Here is a 15,424-nt window from a genome sequence, read left to right on the forward strand (position 1 = left end):
GTGATGATGTAGTTATGTAATTTTGAGTGAAATCATTTTTCGGGCAGTTAATCCCTCTAGACACCATGTCACTAGTTTTCTGAAATGAAGTTTTCTCTTTGCTCCTAAAAAATAAATAAAATGCTTGACAAGTTTTACACCTCAAGCAAAGCGCACTGACAATTAAAGAGTATTTACGCGAAACTAACAAAGAGTCCATTGAGTTTAGCAGAACTTGATGGCAGTTTTCTTTGGATCAATTCGCATGTGTCTTTGAGAAACGATTAAGTTGTCATAAGCTGCACACAGTGCAGAGATTCTCTGATCACCTTTGGCTCTGTCACTGCTACAGTAACACCTCTCAGAGATGGATGAGTTTAAACGGAAGAAAAACAATTCAAATGGAAAATAGTTGAAAAAAATTGAGCCTATGTTGTTTGCAGCATATATTTAGCATATTTTTGACATTTTCTGGTCAGAAAAAAAAAGAAGAAGATATTTTTTTTTGCCATATGAGGTGTTTCATTACTGCATGAAGACCTTGGCCAGCCTGATGACAAAAAACATACGCCGCCATTTGAAGGGAGCTGTGATTGCTTCCCTAGGCCACATTTTTCAAATAGTAAAAGAAATAATAGAGATTGTCACCGCCCGCTGTGTTAATGGTCTCCATTTTCTCCAGACTACAGTGCGGAGATTGTGGCACGGCTCTGTGGAGAGGGATCAAACCGCTTGTTTTCAAAGGGATGTGCAGGAAATGACTCTTGAAGTTAAGTGGTTCTTTTTGGTTGATGCTGGATGTGTGCAGGACATGGGGCCGCATCGACCTTCAGGCACGTGCTATGTTTCGAGAGCATTACTGGACTGTGGGGGACTCGCGCTCACAGAACACACACATGCAGACGTAGCTCAAGGCCACCTCTTTTGTGTTGTGTCTAAACAATATTGTGGATTTGAGGGGGGAATTCTGCTGTACACCACAATGATCTAATTCCTCAAGACCACACAAGAAGGTACAGTGATGTTTAGTTACTTAGACCTGGACTAAAGCTGATCCTGGAATAATTTGACTTGTTAATGTGAAATATCCAGTTTTTCAGGTCTTCACATTTGATTGGCCGAACGATTGGAACTGAGACTGCTAAAAGCACTATTGCAGACAGAAAGTTGTATTCATAGGTATTGCAAGTTGGCAATTTTGTGTGTATTTGTACACATAAAACGATATGTAGATAAAATATCACCATAAAGGTCAACCCCTAAACCTAACCCCTACATTGGGCATGCAAACATCATACTAAAAACGTATGAATAATTCATAAAACTCATCAACACAATGTATTCAAACACAATGATTCATTCAAGTGAAACAGCAATGAAATAGCCTGATATACCAACTCATGAGAAATCGTAACTACGAGGTGACAAAAACTATTTATTTGCACAATGTTTAGCCATGTTTAGCTTGAGAATCCAACTCTTTAACAGTGTAAAACAGCATTAGACCCACCCTTTAAAGGGACACGGTTTTACATGTATACCATTTTACATGACAACTGTAGGCCTATATGAAAGTTTACAGTTTGCAATATATTTATACATATTTGGGTCTCAAAGGAGGATGGTAATAATATCCACATAATAAGAAATGAAAAACAACAAGAGATGAAGAGAAAGCAGGAGGGAGAGTTCAGCCCAAGCAGAATAAACAAGAAGCGACAAGTGATGACATGACATCTAATAGAGAGAGAAAGGCTGTTCTTATCACAACCTTATTTTTCGTGGAACTGCAAATAGAAGAGAAATTGACTATGCTTGCTGACAAATTTCTCTGTTAAAATTTACCTCAGACAAAATCTGACATTCAGTGACAGTTCCTCAAAGAATTCAGAGGCTTATATAAGTGTAGTTTGTTACACATAACCAGAACAATGCCTGCTTGTAAAGTGTTCTGTGGGCCTAGACTTTATGAAGACATAACTCTTTGACTGTGTGGTAATCATCCACAATTTCTGTCTACACAATTTTGAGTGGTTATGACTAGTTCACCAGATCCTCCTTATAATAAAACCAATGGTCAGTTGCCTTTAATGCTCCATGCTTGCTTTCCCTTTGAATCTGAGCAGAAAAGATGATTACATTTCACTCTTCGTGAGATGTTTGCAGAAACTATATAGGCTTTTTTTGTTGTTGTGGTTTTTGCACCACTGGAGAGGGACAGACAGTTTCTGAGTAAAAACTTTTTTTTTTTTTACTAAGCTCATCAAGTAAATTGGCCATTTTGATATTGTATTTGTTGTTTAAATTCAAAAAAGTGTGAAACCACTTAAAGCAGTTTGTTCCTGGTACATGGGACTCAAGCCAGTATTGTGTCTACCAATGACAAAGCCCCAAACACAACAAACGGCCCTGTTTCCCACGAGAGCCCTTTCGAGCCAGAAAGCCATTGCTTGTGCAATTCATTTTAATAGAACAAAATGATCATGCCACAGAAATATGTCCAGTGATTAAATAGAAAACATGGGCCAACACGAGCTTGCCAAAAATAAATAAATAAATAAATCGCAAACCTTTTTATTTATTTCAAAGTTGTCAAGCAGCATTGTGTTAGTACAAATTGTTTTACTGCTGTACTTCCAGTTAACAGTTTGCTGTCTCAAATTATGTTTCCCAAAAGTGACATCAGATGCAACAGAAAAAAGAGGAAATCTGGAAGTTATCTACTCTTAAAATGCATTCTTCCCAATAAAGCATTTCAGATTCCTTTAAAGAGAAACACCCCTAATAAAACAGTGTTTACATTTTGGGATTTCCTGAGACCATATTCAAAGATACCAAAGCCTGTTCATTTCTGTAAATAAGACAGAAATGAATCAAAGGAAAAATAAGTAACTGTTTATATAGAATGTGTTTTTGCATTTAAAAACTGAGAATATGCACAGAAGAATGGCAAAAAATAAATAAATAAAATGTAAAAAATGCAGGGTCATGAGGCCTTTTTTTAAAAAAGAAAAGAAAAGTTCTTTGAACTTTACACTGGGTCTCATATTGCCTTCTAGTGCACCTGGGAAGCATGAATGACCCAGCAAAGTTGCATTTACAGTTGTGATGTTATAAGGGACGTGTCATTTTGACTCTATGATCTGTAATTATAGACTAGATATAATATAATATAAGTATTATAATATATAATATAATATAATATAATATAATATAATATAATATAATATAATATAATATAATATAATATAATATAATATAATATAATATAATATAATATAATATAATATAATATAATTTAATTTAATACTGTAGAGATCAGAGGTTGGAAAGCAGGTCTTTGATGAATTTTGCGGTTGTCTTATGCTTAAACATTTGGCAGCGTGATGTACAAGCATAAGCTAAAATTTGTCACTTACAGTTTGCTTCATGTAATGCAAGCATTGTGTTGATACAATGTACAAATTATGATTATTTATTTCATTGTTTTGAATTCAGATTAAATTATTTGAGTTCTGAAGTTTAAAGAATCATATCCTCTTGAAGGGCACAATAAAACTGACTCGCTTAGCTATATGCAAAATGGGAGACAAGACGTAATGGAGTAATGTTTCATGCTACAAGAATAACAATCAAAAACAGCACGTGGTCTGTTTGAAATAAACTGTGCTAAAGTAAAGTAAAAAAATATATAATAATAAGGTCAACCTTTTAAAATGTTTGTTTGTTGAGATCCGGCGTTCTCCATTTCGCTATGCTGTGTCTCTCACAAAAATCCATTAACTGTGCAGACCATAACATTTTTGTGCTATAATTTTGGTAGCGTTATTAAAGACTGGAATGAGCATTCCATTTACATTATTGGAAGAATGGTTGTTTATAATATGAGAGAACCTTGCCAGAACGTTCTAAGAACATTACTGTCACACTTATGTTCAGTTAGTTTAATTTTCATGGACTTTTTAGTTTGTATTCATTAGTCACATGTGTTCCTTTGTTTTAGTTTCCCGCCGCTCATTAGTTTCCATGGACACTAATCTTCATCACAGCTGTTCCTCATTTAGTTCATCACCATGTGTATTTAAGTTCCTCACCGTCACTCAGTGTTTGTCTGGTCTTGGTTGTGAATGTGCTGTTACTACCGTCTGGTATTTTCCCTGTTGGAGTATTATTAAACCCTGCATTTGAACTTTATCCTGATCTTCGTCTGTCTGCAATCTTGCTAACAATTACCTTGTTAGCTGGGAAAAAGAACTCTGTGACTTGAGATAAAATACCTTCTTGGACTGAAAGATTACTTGGAGATTTAAATATATTCAGTCATACATTGCATGCTCAGCAGATGTAAATGTAAAAAAAAAAAGGCATATTATTAATAATCCAATAAGATCTAATAATACATCTAATTACAGGATCAAGGGAGTCAATTTTATAATTAGGCATTGATGTCATTAATATTGATATCACTGTAGCCTACCCTGAGGTTCGGACCATATTACTTTCACATGTTACTACAAGATTAGGGAGTAAACCATTTGGCCACTTCTAAGAGGTCTTTTCTATAACACATTGTAAAGGCTCCTGGAACTTTGTTAGATGTTCCTTTCTCTTTTATCTCCCTTAGGCGTTCACTCATGTTTGACAAATTGTCTTTATTCAGTCATTACAAGAGTGTGGGGATGTGGGCCTCTAGCAATGCACCAGGCAGACTCTATTCAGAAAAAAATGAGACAAAACATGTTATGTTCTATGAACAGCCCAACTGATTACTTAAACACAGTTAATTAAACTGCAATTTAATTTCCGAAAATAGAAGTATTGATAAACCCTGTTTTAAATGTCTTCAAATAACCTGCTATCATTCAGAGGCCAATGCAGGTGTGCTGTCTTTCAGAGACCCTTTATGATAACATCGACCACCAAGCATGAAAGGTGGGTTCAGGACCCTAACATGATATTCAATGGTCTGTTCCACCTGGGTGGGCCAGCTGTGCTGGAACGAGCCAACACGAGCCAGAGGGTTCTACCTGCTGAGACAGGAGCCTAAGGCTCTTGCTGATAGGAGACCCCCATGTGTTGAGTGACTGTGGCATGACCCTGGTTGGAGAAGGTGGAGGAACTGCCAACAGTTATCTGCATATCTGGTCCTTAGGGGGATCATATTACTATAGAGTGCCATTTAATATGCATGCTGCTCTAAAGACAAATTCATCACAATGCCTACCAATGAAACCTACCAGTGAGAGTTTTATATTCAGCATATTTGTGTCAAATTTCCTGAAGCGTAATACACTGTGATGCCCAGCAGGTTCTTTTAAATAAGCTCTTGTGTTGTTCTGTTTATTATGACGCCTTGCATCAGTGCACATTCTGTGTGATACTGCGCTGGTTTCAATTATTTTCCACACATGGTAAAGAAAAGTGATTCTGATGCCCAACTCAGTTTGTTCAGTGATCCATAGCCAGCATGTGCTGAGTACTAAAGTGTTTCAGTTTAATGAGTCAGGGACAAATAGTCTGCACATTAGACTCTACCTTCTATTTCAGTAACATAAAGATAAGAGATTAGGAAATGGCCAGCAGTTAAAGGACAAGACTATGCATTAACCTTTCAGTCCATGTCAGAAAGCTGATACTGCCATCAACTGGTCAAGATGTTACATTGACTGTTTGATGCCTTTTATGTTTTGAAACCTAAAAAGATAAATGTTTATTACTATGATTATGTGATTATGAATGCATTATGTGTGCGAAATTTACAAACCAATGAAATTCATCATTTATCAGCATATACCACCGTTCAAAGAAGAAAAGACGATTGCAAAGACTACAGCAACTTCTTTAAAGGGAAAGTTCACCCAGAAATGAAAATGTTAATTTAGGTGTCTTTTTTTGAACAGTAAAGATGTTTAGCTGAAACCGTGGTTCTTGGTGAATCATATAATGCAAGTCAATAGCTACAGTCTCTTTGATAGTCAAAAAAAACATATACAGGCAAAGCAAAATTAATACCCATGGCTCCTGACGATACACTGAGGTCTTATGAGGCAAAATGATCGCTCTGTGCAAGAAACTGAACATTATTTACAACAATTTTGTTCTCAAATCTCCATGAGAGCATTCACGACAGTGTGCCACGCAAGCTTCCTGTCGCATTGTGACGTGTGCGCGAGACACATACATGAGCTGACGCTGTGTTTCGCTATCTGACGCTATCGAACGCCCAATAGAAGCAGTCAAAAGTATGCTAATTCTGACCCATTTGGCATTCGATATTATGTGAAAGGAAGCTCGCTCTCCAGACTGTCTAAGGCGCGTTTAGGGCCTTTGCCAAGGTTTTTGTATAACAGGCCAGTTCAGCCTTTTATAGAGTAAATAAACATGCTTAAATAAAGACACCGGTATCGGAATCCATTTGCTTGTAAAAAATTTGAAATCGGTAATTCAAAATCATGAGCCGTGCATAGTGTTTTCCAAAGGGGGGGATCCATGTTTGATCATTACTGCATTGCATCTGTCAATAACTCCCCTAATGTATTATTTATTTAGATTGCACTGCATATGAGTAATTGAGAGTATTTTTTTAATATTACCTGAGAGTACCGGAGAGTTGCTGTCCCATAGATGCACGAGGCCTATAGGGAGCAGTTAACTCTGTAATGTTGTAAAACAGTGTAATGTAATGTCAGCATAACTGCTTGTGCACTGGTGTGCAGCGGCAACAAGCCGGGGGAATGGTGTTTTATAACTAGCCAACACAATTAATCAGGGAATCATGTCAGACGGTAAAGGCAGCTGGCACGTTTATGGCCATAGGCAAGATTTGCATACAAGCAAACCCTCAAAATGGGCTGAATGTGTTTTATGCTGTTAAACAGTTAGTTTTTCCATTTTTATGTACTGTGATGTGAAGTGTGCTCAACACCAACTGCTGGCTAGCAGCTCCCTGCGCAATCTAAGCACTTGAGTGTAAATAATAGCAAATGATCCCCAGATGCCCCTGTGGTCTCAAAGTTTAAACAGAAGTGTAATGCAGTTAATAAGACTGGATAAATCCCGTGGAATAGGCGGTGTAGTCTGCAAAAATGTGTGGGTGGTTCTATTTGATTCGATGGATAAATACTATAGAGATGCTCTAGTTCAAGTTCAAGTTTATTCATAAAGCACATTTAAAAACAACAAATGTTGTACCAAAGTGCTGTTAGAAAAATACAGTAAAAGAAACTGAAATTAGATCAAATTAGCATAAGTAGGCCTATAATTGGAAAAAGCAGACTCATACAAGTAAAACAAATCATAAAACTCATGCACTAAACCCCCCTATATATCTCAAGCAACACTATAGGCTAAAGAGAAAAAAAATTGTCTTCAACTTAGATTTGAATATGGCCAATGTGGAAAAAGACCGAAAATGGAAGTGCATTCCACATCCTGGGGGCTGCAACTACAAACGCCCGGTCGCCCTTAGTTTTCAAGCGGGAACAAGGAATAGAGACAAACTGATTCGATGAACAAAGAGACCTCAGTATACAGAATGTGGTTGAAGGAGATGAACAATACTGTGGGGTTAGACCATGCAAGGCTTTATGAACAGAATAACCTTAAAATTTACTCTGTAGCTATGTGTTACTGCTTAATATTCTTCTACCTTTCTTTATTCACAGGGTTTCTGTTCAGTAGTTTTGCAGCATGGGCTACCCATTGTGGTGAAGAGTAGCCTCTAGGTCGAGGATAAACTACAACTAAGACTAAAAATTCTGTATGTCGCTTAATTGCATTTATGCAAATGTGTAGTGTGAACTCATAATATTTTTGCTAATTACAATAACACGTTATATTGTTAACTTACAATTGACTGTACAATATTTGAGTTAATATATTCATGCACTCACATTGTACAAATTGGCTTAGTCAATCATTCATTTTAATTGAAATGAACATGCGTTGTGCTTTTAGTCATTGTAGGCAGTTGTAGGCTATTACTGTGACAATGTTAACAGAATTGTCTCCAGCCTTTGTAAACCCCTCCTGCAGCCATTTTTTAAGAAAGGGATTGTATAGGGGCTACATCCTTGATGAAAACCTGCTCCAGAGTGCCCGGGACCTCAGACTGGGGCGAAGGTTCATCTTCCAACATACCACGACCCTAAGCACACAGCCAAGATAACAAAGGAGTGGCTATGGAACATCTCTGTGAATGTCCTTGAGTGGCCCAGCCAGAGACTTGAGCCCGATTGAATATCTCAAGAGAGATGTAGGCTACATGTGATTTTTTTCGTTTTTTATTTTTAATACATTTTCAAATATTTCAAACAAACTTATTTCACATGGTCATTATGGGTTATTGTTTGCAGAATTGAGGAAAAAGTATATAAATTGAATCAATGCTGTAGCATAACAAAATGTGGAAAAAGTGAATCTGTGATAGGCCTACTTTCCGGATGCACTAGCCTATATTTTTCTTATATTTTTAATCATTATGCCAAGTGGTGTCGATTGCTGAACTCCGAATATTCCTGAGCTGAAAAGCGTGAGAATGCTGCAGTTTGTATGAAATAGATCTGTTAGGTTGACATCGCATCCTGCTAAGCTTAATATAAAAGAGAAAAAAACTCAAAACACATTTCCACTGAGGGAGCTCATTCTCCATCAACTCACACCCAGCACAATGAGATAAACCTCAAAAGAGCTCATTTCAGAGCAATTTCTGTCAGTCTCTGATGTGTGAGCTTTAAAAGTTAAAATTTAAATATTATGCTAATATGCAGCGGGATTATCTGTTGCAAACGGTGTTTTGACAGGCTTGTCATAGCACGATCAAATTTCCTGTCATGAAAACGGTAGACCACCACGCAAATCCTGATACAGAGGGCGACTTCTGTATTAAACATGAGCAAGAGGTGGCGCTATTTCACTGAAAATTTATAATAATCTCTAAGCATGTTGCTGCAGGCAAACAATGAAAGTCTTACAACATGTTAGCAGAAGCTTGACCAAAGACCATTTCGTCGTGCAAATTACTGCTGCTAATCAGTGAATGTATGGAACGGGAAAAAAAACAACGCAACTGCGTGAAATTTCCGGGTCCTTCGTGGACATTTTATTTGAGCGTTTAATTCATATCAAGCTGAATGTGCTTGTTTTGGACATATAGGAGATTAAAGGTCAAGTGTGTTACTTAAGTAAATTATTTAGCTATAAAGTAATTTCCGCTCTATCAGTTGACCAATCAATGCGTGAACATGCTTGAAGCACGTGATCTCGTGCTCCTCAACTTCCTTATATCGTGAATGTAATGTTTGTTTACACTGGACAAGAGCATGTTATACATTAACTGCCATCTGTAGAGTAGTTTCTGTCAGCCGTCAGATGATTTCTGTCTCATCTGATCATCAGGTAGGCGGTCACGGCAGACAGTCCGTTTCATAATGAAAAAATATTATATTTAGGACTAGTTCAGCATTTCAATATAAGGAATATTTTAGCGTCTTATAGACGAGCGGCTAGCTAGTGCACTCAGCAGTGACTTGTTTCATCAAGAAATACATATATTTCATACCGTTCAGTTTGTTCAGAGCCTCCAGCATGTAGCCTATTGTTAAAAAAAAACAAAAAAACATTAACACTATTAAAAATCGTTCTCGGTAATTGAAATAAAGTTAAATATAAATATCAGACTTGAGCTTAAAAAAATAAAACTTGGACTCAAATATTGATTTGAAAGTTGAAGTACTATCACTTAACGTTACCTAAAATAAAAATAAATTAAAGCAACAGAAATTTAAAAAAATGAAGAACTAACAAAAGCATGTAACAAACTGACTTAAACTGTAATTGTATATGATTTAAAAATATAGAAATAAAAGCTATTTCAAAATACTACTTTACTGTAATAAAATAACGCTGACTTCCAGTGATCATCCATTAATTAAACATTAATAAACCCCTTTGGCCTTAAACTAGACCCCTATATCTTATTTGTAGTTTTTATTAAATTTAAACATGTTGAAGGACACAAAATGTTCTTTGTCCTTCTATTTTCTGTTTTTGCTAACGTCTTTCTCTTTCAGGGTTTATAATGAAATCACTTCTATGGATCCTGTGCACTCTTGCCCTGCGTTTCTATACTGATGCAGACAGTGGTGCAAAACCTAATTTTGTCTTTATGATGGTGGACGATTTGGGAATAGGAGACCTTGGGTGCTACGGAAACACAACTCTCAGGTTCGTTCATACAATCCAGTTTGTTATCTTTTTGTTCTAGGAAATCCACATAAGCTGGCTGCCTATGTAAGGTGGATATCTCCTACATTTTAGCTGTTCTGTACTCTGAATAAGAAGTAGTGTACATTAATGCTAGCAGTGTCAAGTAAGTTCCCACAGAATTAAAAGTTGCCCATGCAAGCAAAGTAGATTGGACATGCATGGGATTTTCCTTTTGATTGGTTAGATATTTCAAAGATGAAGAAAGTTTTGATCCCAGATGAATAGACATCTCTCTCACAAGCATAATGAGACTGTGTTGTTTTGTGGTTGTCCTGGCCTGCAGGACGCCTAACATTGACAGACTGGCCCTGGAAGGGGTGAAACTTACCCAACACATAGCTGCTGCGCCTCTCTGCACTCCCAGCAGGGCAGCCTTCCTCACAGGCAGATACCCTATCCGATCAGGTCAGTCCTGGAGTTACTGCTGAAATAAGCAATTTATGCTGTTTTAAAGCATTTTGTTGAGATTTGGTTTAAAAACACTTCCGTATGTGAGAGATTTCTGCTAAATAGCAGAATATTTTTATTATGTGTAGTATTCGTATTTGTTCTGTTTATCAGGAATCTCTCATTAGTGTTTACTTTTTAGTAAAAGTAATAGCAGGCAGAGAGTTTAGAATTATTAGAATATTTATACAATTCAGTAGATTCATTGTTTACTCATTTAGTCATATGCAGCACGCTCATAGAAAAAGAAAAAAAAGTGTCAGTTTTGACTAGTCATATATGACATTATATTAGGGTCAATGACATGACGTATTTTTTGTGTCCGAATTCATTATTTTCCTAAAAAGAATTTCAATAAATACATGTCATATATCAAATTGATCTACAATATTTCTTTTATAAGAAACTCTTTTCATTTTATTTTTAAATTCAATTGACTTTTTTGAGTTGTGGTGTTTGAAAGACCAAAAATGTCAGGTGGTGCAACCGTCCGAACGTACAAGCAGAAAACAAAACTGCAATAAAAAGGTTCATTTTCTCAGTAAAATTCTTAATCAAATAGTTGGCATGATTTTACGTTAAATTCCTTATAAATGTGGGGAAATAGTGTATCAGTCCTGTTTCAAAACTATTCTATTACTTAAAAAACTTTTGTCCGAAAAATGTACTTCTCCAAATGTCAGGAGAGCGACCGACATAAAAATGCCATTTTATGCAATATTTCTTTAAGAAAACAATGTGACAGCATATGACATCACACAGAAGACCTCAAAGGACCCCTTTGATGCAGTAACAATGTTAGTCACCCTGCCATAAATATTAGATAATTGGATATTTTGGAGTAATGATGAGGTTGATTCAACTTATCATGTCAGGTGGTATGACCCCTGGAAAACTTTAAAAATGTGTTATTATAAAAATGTGTATTTGATTTAAAAAATGTATGTATAACCTTGAGCATATGGTCAAACATTTGTATAGGTGTCCAAGTTAATGCCTGTTAGATTTGAATTGAGTTTGAAATGTCAGATGGTGTGACCAATATGTTCATTTAAAAGCATCAATTCCCACTGCAGTATGTACACAATATGATCATTGTATCAAATAATTAAGTTACAAATAATTAATTTAATTAATAAATTACAATTATTCTTTTTTTTTCTTTCTTTTTTTTGAGGGCATAGGTATGGCAGGAAAAGGCCGTATGGGAGTTTTTCTTTTTTCTGCATCATCAGGAGGGCTTCCACAAGAGGAAATCACCTTTGCCAAGGCTGTCAAAGGGCAAGGCTATTCCACTGCTGTAATTGGTATGTTACTTTCATAACCCTAGTTATCTGATAACAGGGTCCTGTGCAGCATGTCACTGTGGGAAATCAACGACAATACATGTGGTGGCTGACCGACAGGTCACGGCAGTGACACGGAAGCCCCACCTCCTGTCCCTTCCATCACCTACCATTGTGCTATCCTTAGCATATTTCTTCTTCGTTCTGACTGGAAGTGTGGTGAGACCAGTATTATCAGAGAACTGGAGTTACACCCGTTAAAATTAAAGTGTAACTACGCCGATTATAAACCTGCTTTGTATTTTTACAATGTCGGTAGTAATGTTAACATGTTCTCTGTGTTACCTGGGGCCTGATGTATAAACATTGCGTACTGTTGCAGGTTGGAAGAGGCAATATTGAGATTGTGATCATTTACGTGTGCTAGTGGTGGCGGCAAAATACAAAACACTACCAAACTGCCAATGAATAAGCCATTTATTATATGATCAAGGAAATTAACGTGAGATAATAATAATAATAATAATTAAAAGTAACAATATAACAAAAGAATATGATATATACATTAAAGCTGCGAGCAGCGATGACAGGCCCAAGCCGGTGGCACCGCCACGCCGGTGGCATCAGCTTAACTGTGCACGGCAGGCAACAGGCATTTAAAATGGGAAAACATAAAAGGACTATGTCAAAGTCATCTGAATTCACCACATTAACTGCAGCAGTTGGTGCTGCTATGGCCATGAACCACAAAGGTCATATTTATGAGATCAGTTAAATTAAATTATTTAATTTCATGTCAGATGATGTTAATGGTCAATTTCAAATGAGTGCAGAATATCGTACTAATGCTGATGTTGATTTATCTTAACACTTCTCTTCATGTGTTTTTGACCTACCTTAGCTACGTTTGTTCACCAATCTTATGCACCAAAAAGCATGCTTTCATTTCAATATGGGTGGCAGGCAATAAAACAAGTATAATAAAAAAAAATATTAAATGGAGCCAAATCACAGAAACTGCAAAGATGATTTTAATATCAGTGTCAGGTAAGTGAAAGATGTGTGTCTACATTTTATGGAAGTTTATTATAAACAGACACTGGTAGAGAGTCATGTGAAATAATATTTTTTTTAATAAATGTGAATATCAGTAAATAATTAATTTAAAGACATCTGTGTCAAAAGTGATCTTTGCAAACACAGAACATGACCTTCTGTAAAGCACATGTATAGAAAACACACACGCATTCCTCTGTTAAATAAAGAGTTCTGTCTGAATGAGTACATGAAATCACAGCTGTCAGGTGATAAGAATTGTAACTCAAATGTCATTTAGTAAATTAGTCCTGTATGAATAGTGATATAGTGTCATAGTTTAATTTCTAATGTGAAGTTATCATTTGCTGAAATATGATTTTAAATCCATAAAATGAAATGTAAAATAACTATTTCATGTCATAAGATTTCAAAGGTCACAGCAGCTGTAGCCAACCTGTAGTTTTTTCTGCTGCCAGTTGGTGGCGCTATAACTTTGACTCACAAAAGTCATATCCATGCAATCGGCTTCCTACAATAAACACACAGCTGAAGTTTCATCCAAATCAGTCAATGTTTGCACAAGTTATAACACACTTCCTGTTTCCCTTTTCTCGCCATAAATTCGATGCTTCGCCACGGCCAAACCGTTCGAGATATAAAAAATCTGCTCGCAATTTAGCATCCTGAATATGTTCTTTTCATGCTGACCGTGTTTGGCAATGATCGAAACAAAATAGCTCACTTCCTGTTGGGCGAAGTTTATGACTATGAGTGCGGAACTTGTTAGCCCCGATGAGATCTATATGTGTACCGAGTTTCATACATGTACGCGCAAGTGTGTTTGATATATAGACAAAGATTTACTAGGGGGCGCTGTTGAGCCCCCCCTGCCACGCCCGGGTACCAGCTTCAGCCCGGCCCTGATGACCGCAGATTCCGACGTATCTGCAAAGTTTCAGGAGTTTTTGAGCATGGTAAGGGCCCCAAAAGTGCCCGAGAAGTCGATAAAAAAAAATAAAAAAATAATAATCTTAAGAAAAATAATAGGGCTCTGCGCGCTTTCAGGGCTTGGGCCCTAAATATATACCAATAGAAAAATACAAAAATAGTAAACCGGGGAAAAGGACAAAAGTGGCACCAAAGAAAAGAACAGAACAAAACAAAAACAATCTAACTCAAGTTCAACATCTAACCTAACTGATGAAAAGAAAATAAGAAAAGCTAGTCTTCAGCATTTCTCACGTCCTAACTTACCTATCCTCTCTAGCAAAACAAAACATACAAAAGTGGCGCTCACTTCTAAGCTGGTGTGTCTATACATTACAGTCGCTAGGTGTTGCAAGGTGTACGTCACGGGACATGCTACCTGTCCAGTTTTCCCATGGACCAAGGATCCGCTCAAAAATAACACATGAGAAAATGAAAAAACAACTCAAAACTATACAAAGTAAATAAATCAACAAACATAACAAAAACTAAACAAAAGGGCAGATTACACAACGAACACAAAGAAGCAGGAAAGCCGTACTCGTGTCCGTCCTGTCGCTCTTTTAAACTCTGGCACTAGACAGGATTAGCAGTTAATGAAGATGGACAGCTTCCTGGACCAATAGCCGTCCCGTGTAGGCGTGCCTTAGAAATTGACAGGAGGCGGGAGAAAGAAAGAAAGAACACACAGAGGCACAAACAACTACCGGGACTTAACACGTGCGCACAAAAAAAAACATTTAAATGTGCATATGCAATTTTTCACATATCAGGATTTATAAAAAATAAACTTGAAATATGTGCGTGTAAATATACGCACACCATCCGCACACTCTAGACTGTGCGTATGCAACACACTCTTTTACTGGAGTGAGCAAAGTAATGAAGTAAACAATGATTTTAAACTCTTTCATTTTGATATACACATTTAGAATAAATATTCCACTAAATAATGGATTTAAGCACTCAAATGACATAATGTCATTATCCAGAAGTTAAAGAAAAATTATATGAATAAAGATGTAGTGGATGTGCTGCTTTTGAACACTTTACCTGTGGCATGCTAAGTTTTAACGTTTTAATGAAAGCAAAGAGTGCTTGGCGCAAGATAATTCCTCTTTAAAGTAAATTGCAGAATTCATGTTCTGAGAAAATATTTATCGCGAGAACAAATCAATGATTATGAAAAATTATGAAAAAAAATATGAAATATATATTTAAAGGATACAATGTAAAATAAACTGTATGATTTGAAGTGTTTTTTTTTTTTTTTGTAATGTTTTGTCAATGACGCTCAGACAATTGTATTTACACTGCAAAAAATAAGGCCTGTCTGTTTCCATTAAAAATATATAAACATCCTAAAACATGTTTACCCAAGGCAAAATTGCAAACATTTCATTAGTTTTTATTTGTTTTAT

At 36.4% G+C, this 15,424-nt stretch overlaps 1 protein-coding gene across 1 annotated transcript in view; it reads left to right on the forward strand.

The window, feature by feature from the left end:
* Positions 1–9,260: 9,260 nt before the first annotated feature.
* sts (steroid sulfatase (microsomal), isozyme S) overlaps positions 9,261–15,424 on the forward strand; it is a 30,505-nt gene continuing 24,341 nt past the window's right edge. Inside the window, exons 1-4 of the mRNA XM_079811579.1 lie at positions 9,261–9,375; positions 10,050–10,203; positions 10,529–10,650; positions 11,877–11,999. Of these exons, the coding sequence (XP_079667705.1) occupies positions 10,058–10,203; positions 10,529–10,650; positions 11,877–11,999 (391 nt within the window). The 5' untranslated portion in view covers positions 9,261–9,375; positions 10,050–10,057. The remainder of the gene's footprint in view (positions 9,376–10,049; positions 10,204–10,528; positions 10,651–11,876; positions 12,000–15,424) is intronic.

Source organism: Gobio gobio (genome assembly GCF_949357685.1).
Source record: "Gobio gobio genome assembly, chromosome: 3".
Lineage (NCBI taxonomy): Eukaryota > Metazoa > Chordata > Actinopteri > Cypriniformes > Gobionidae > Gobio > Gobio gobio.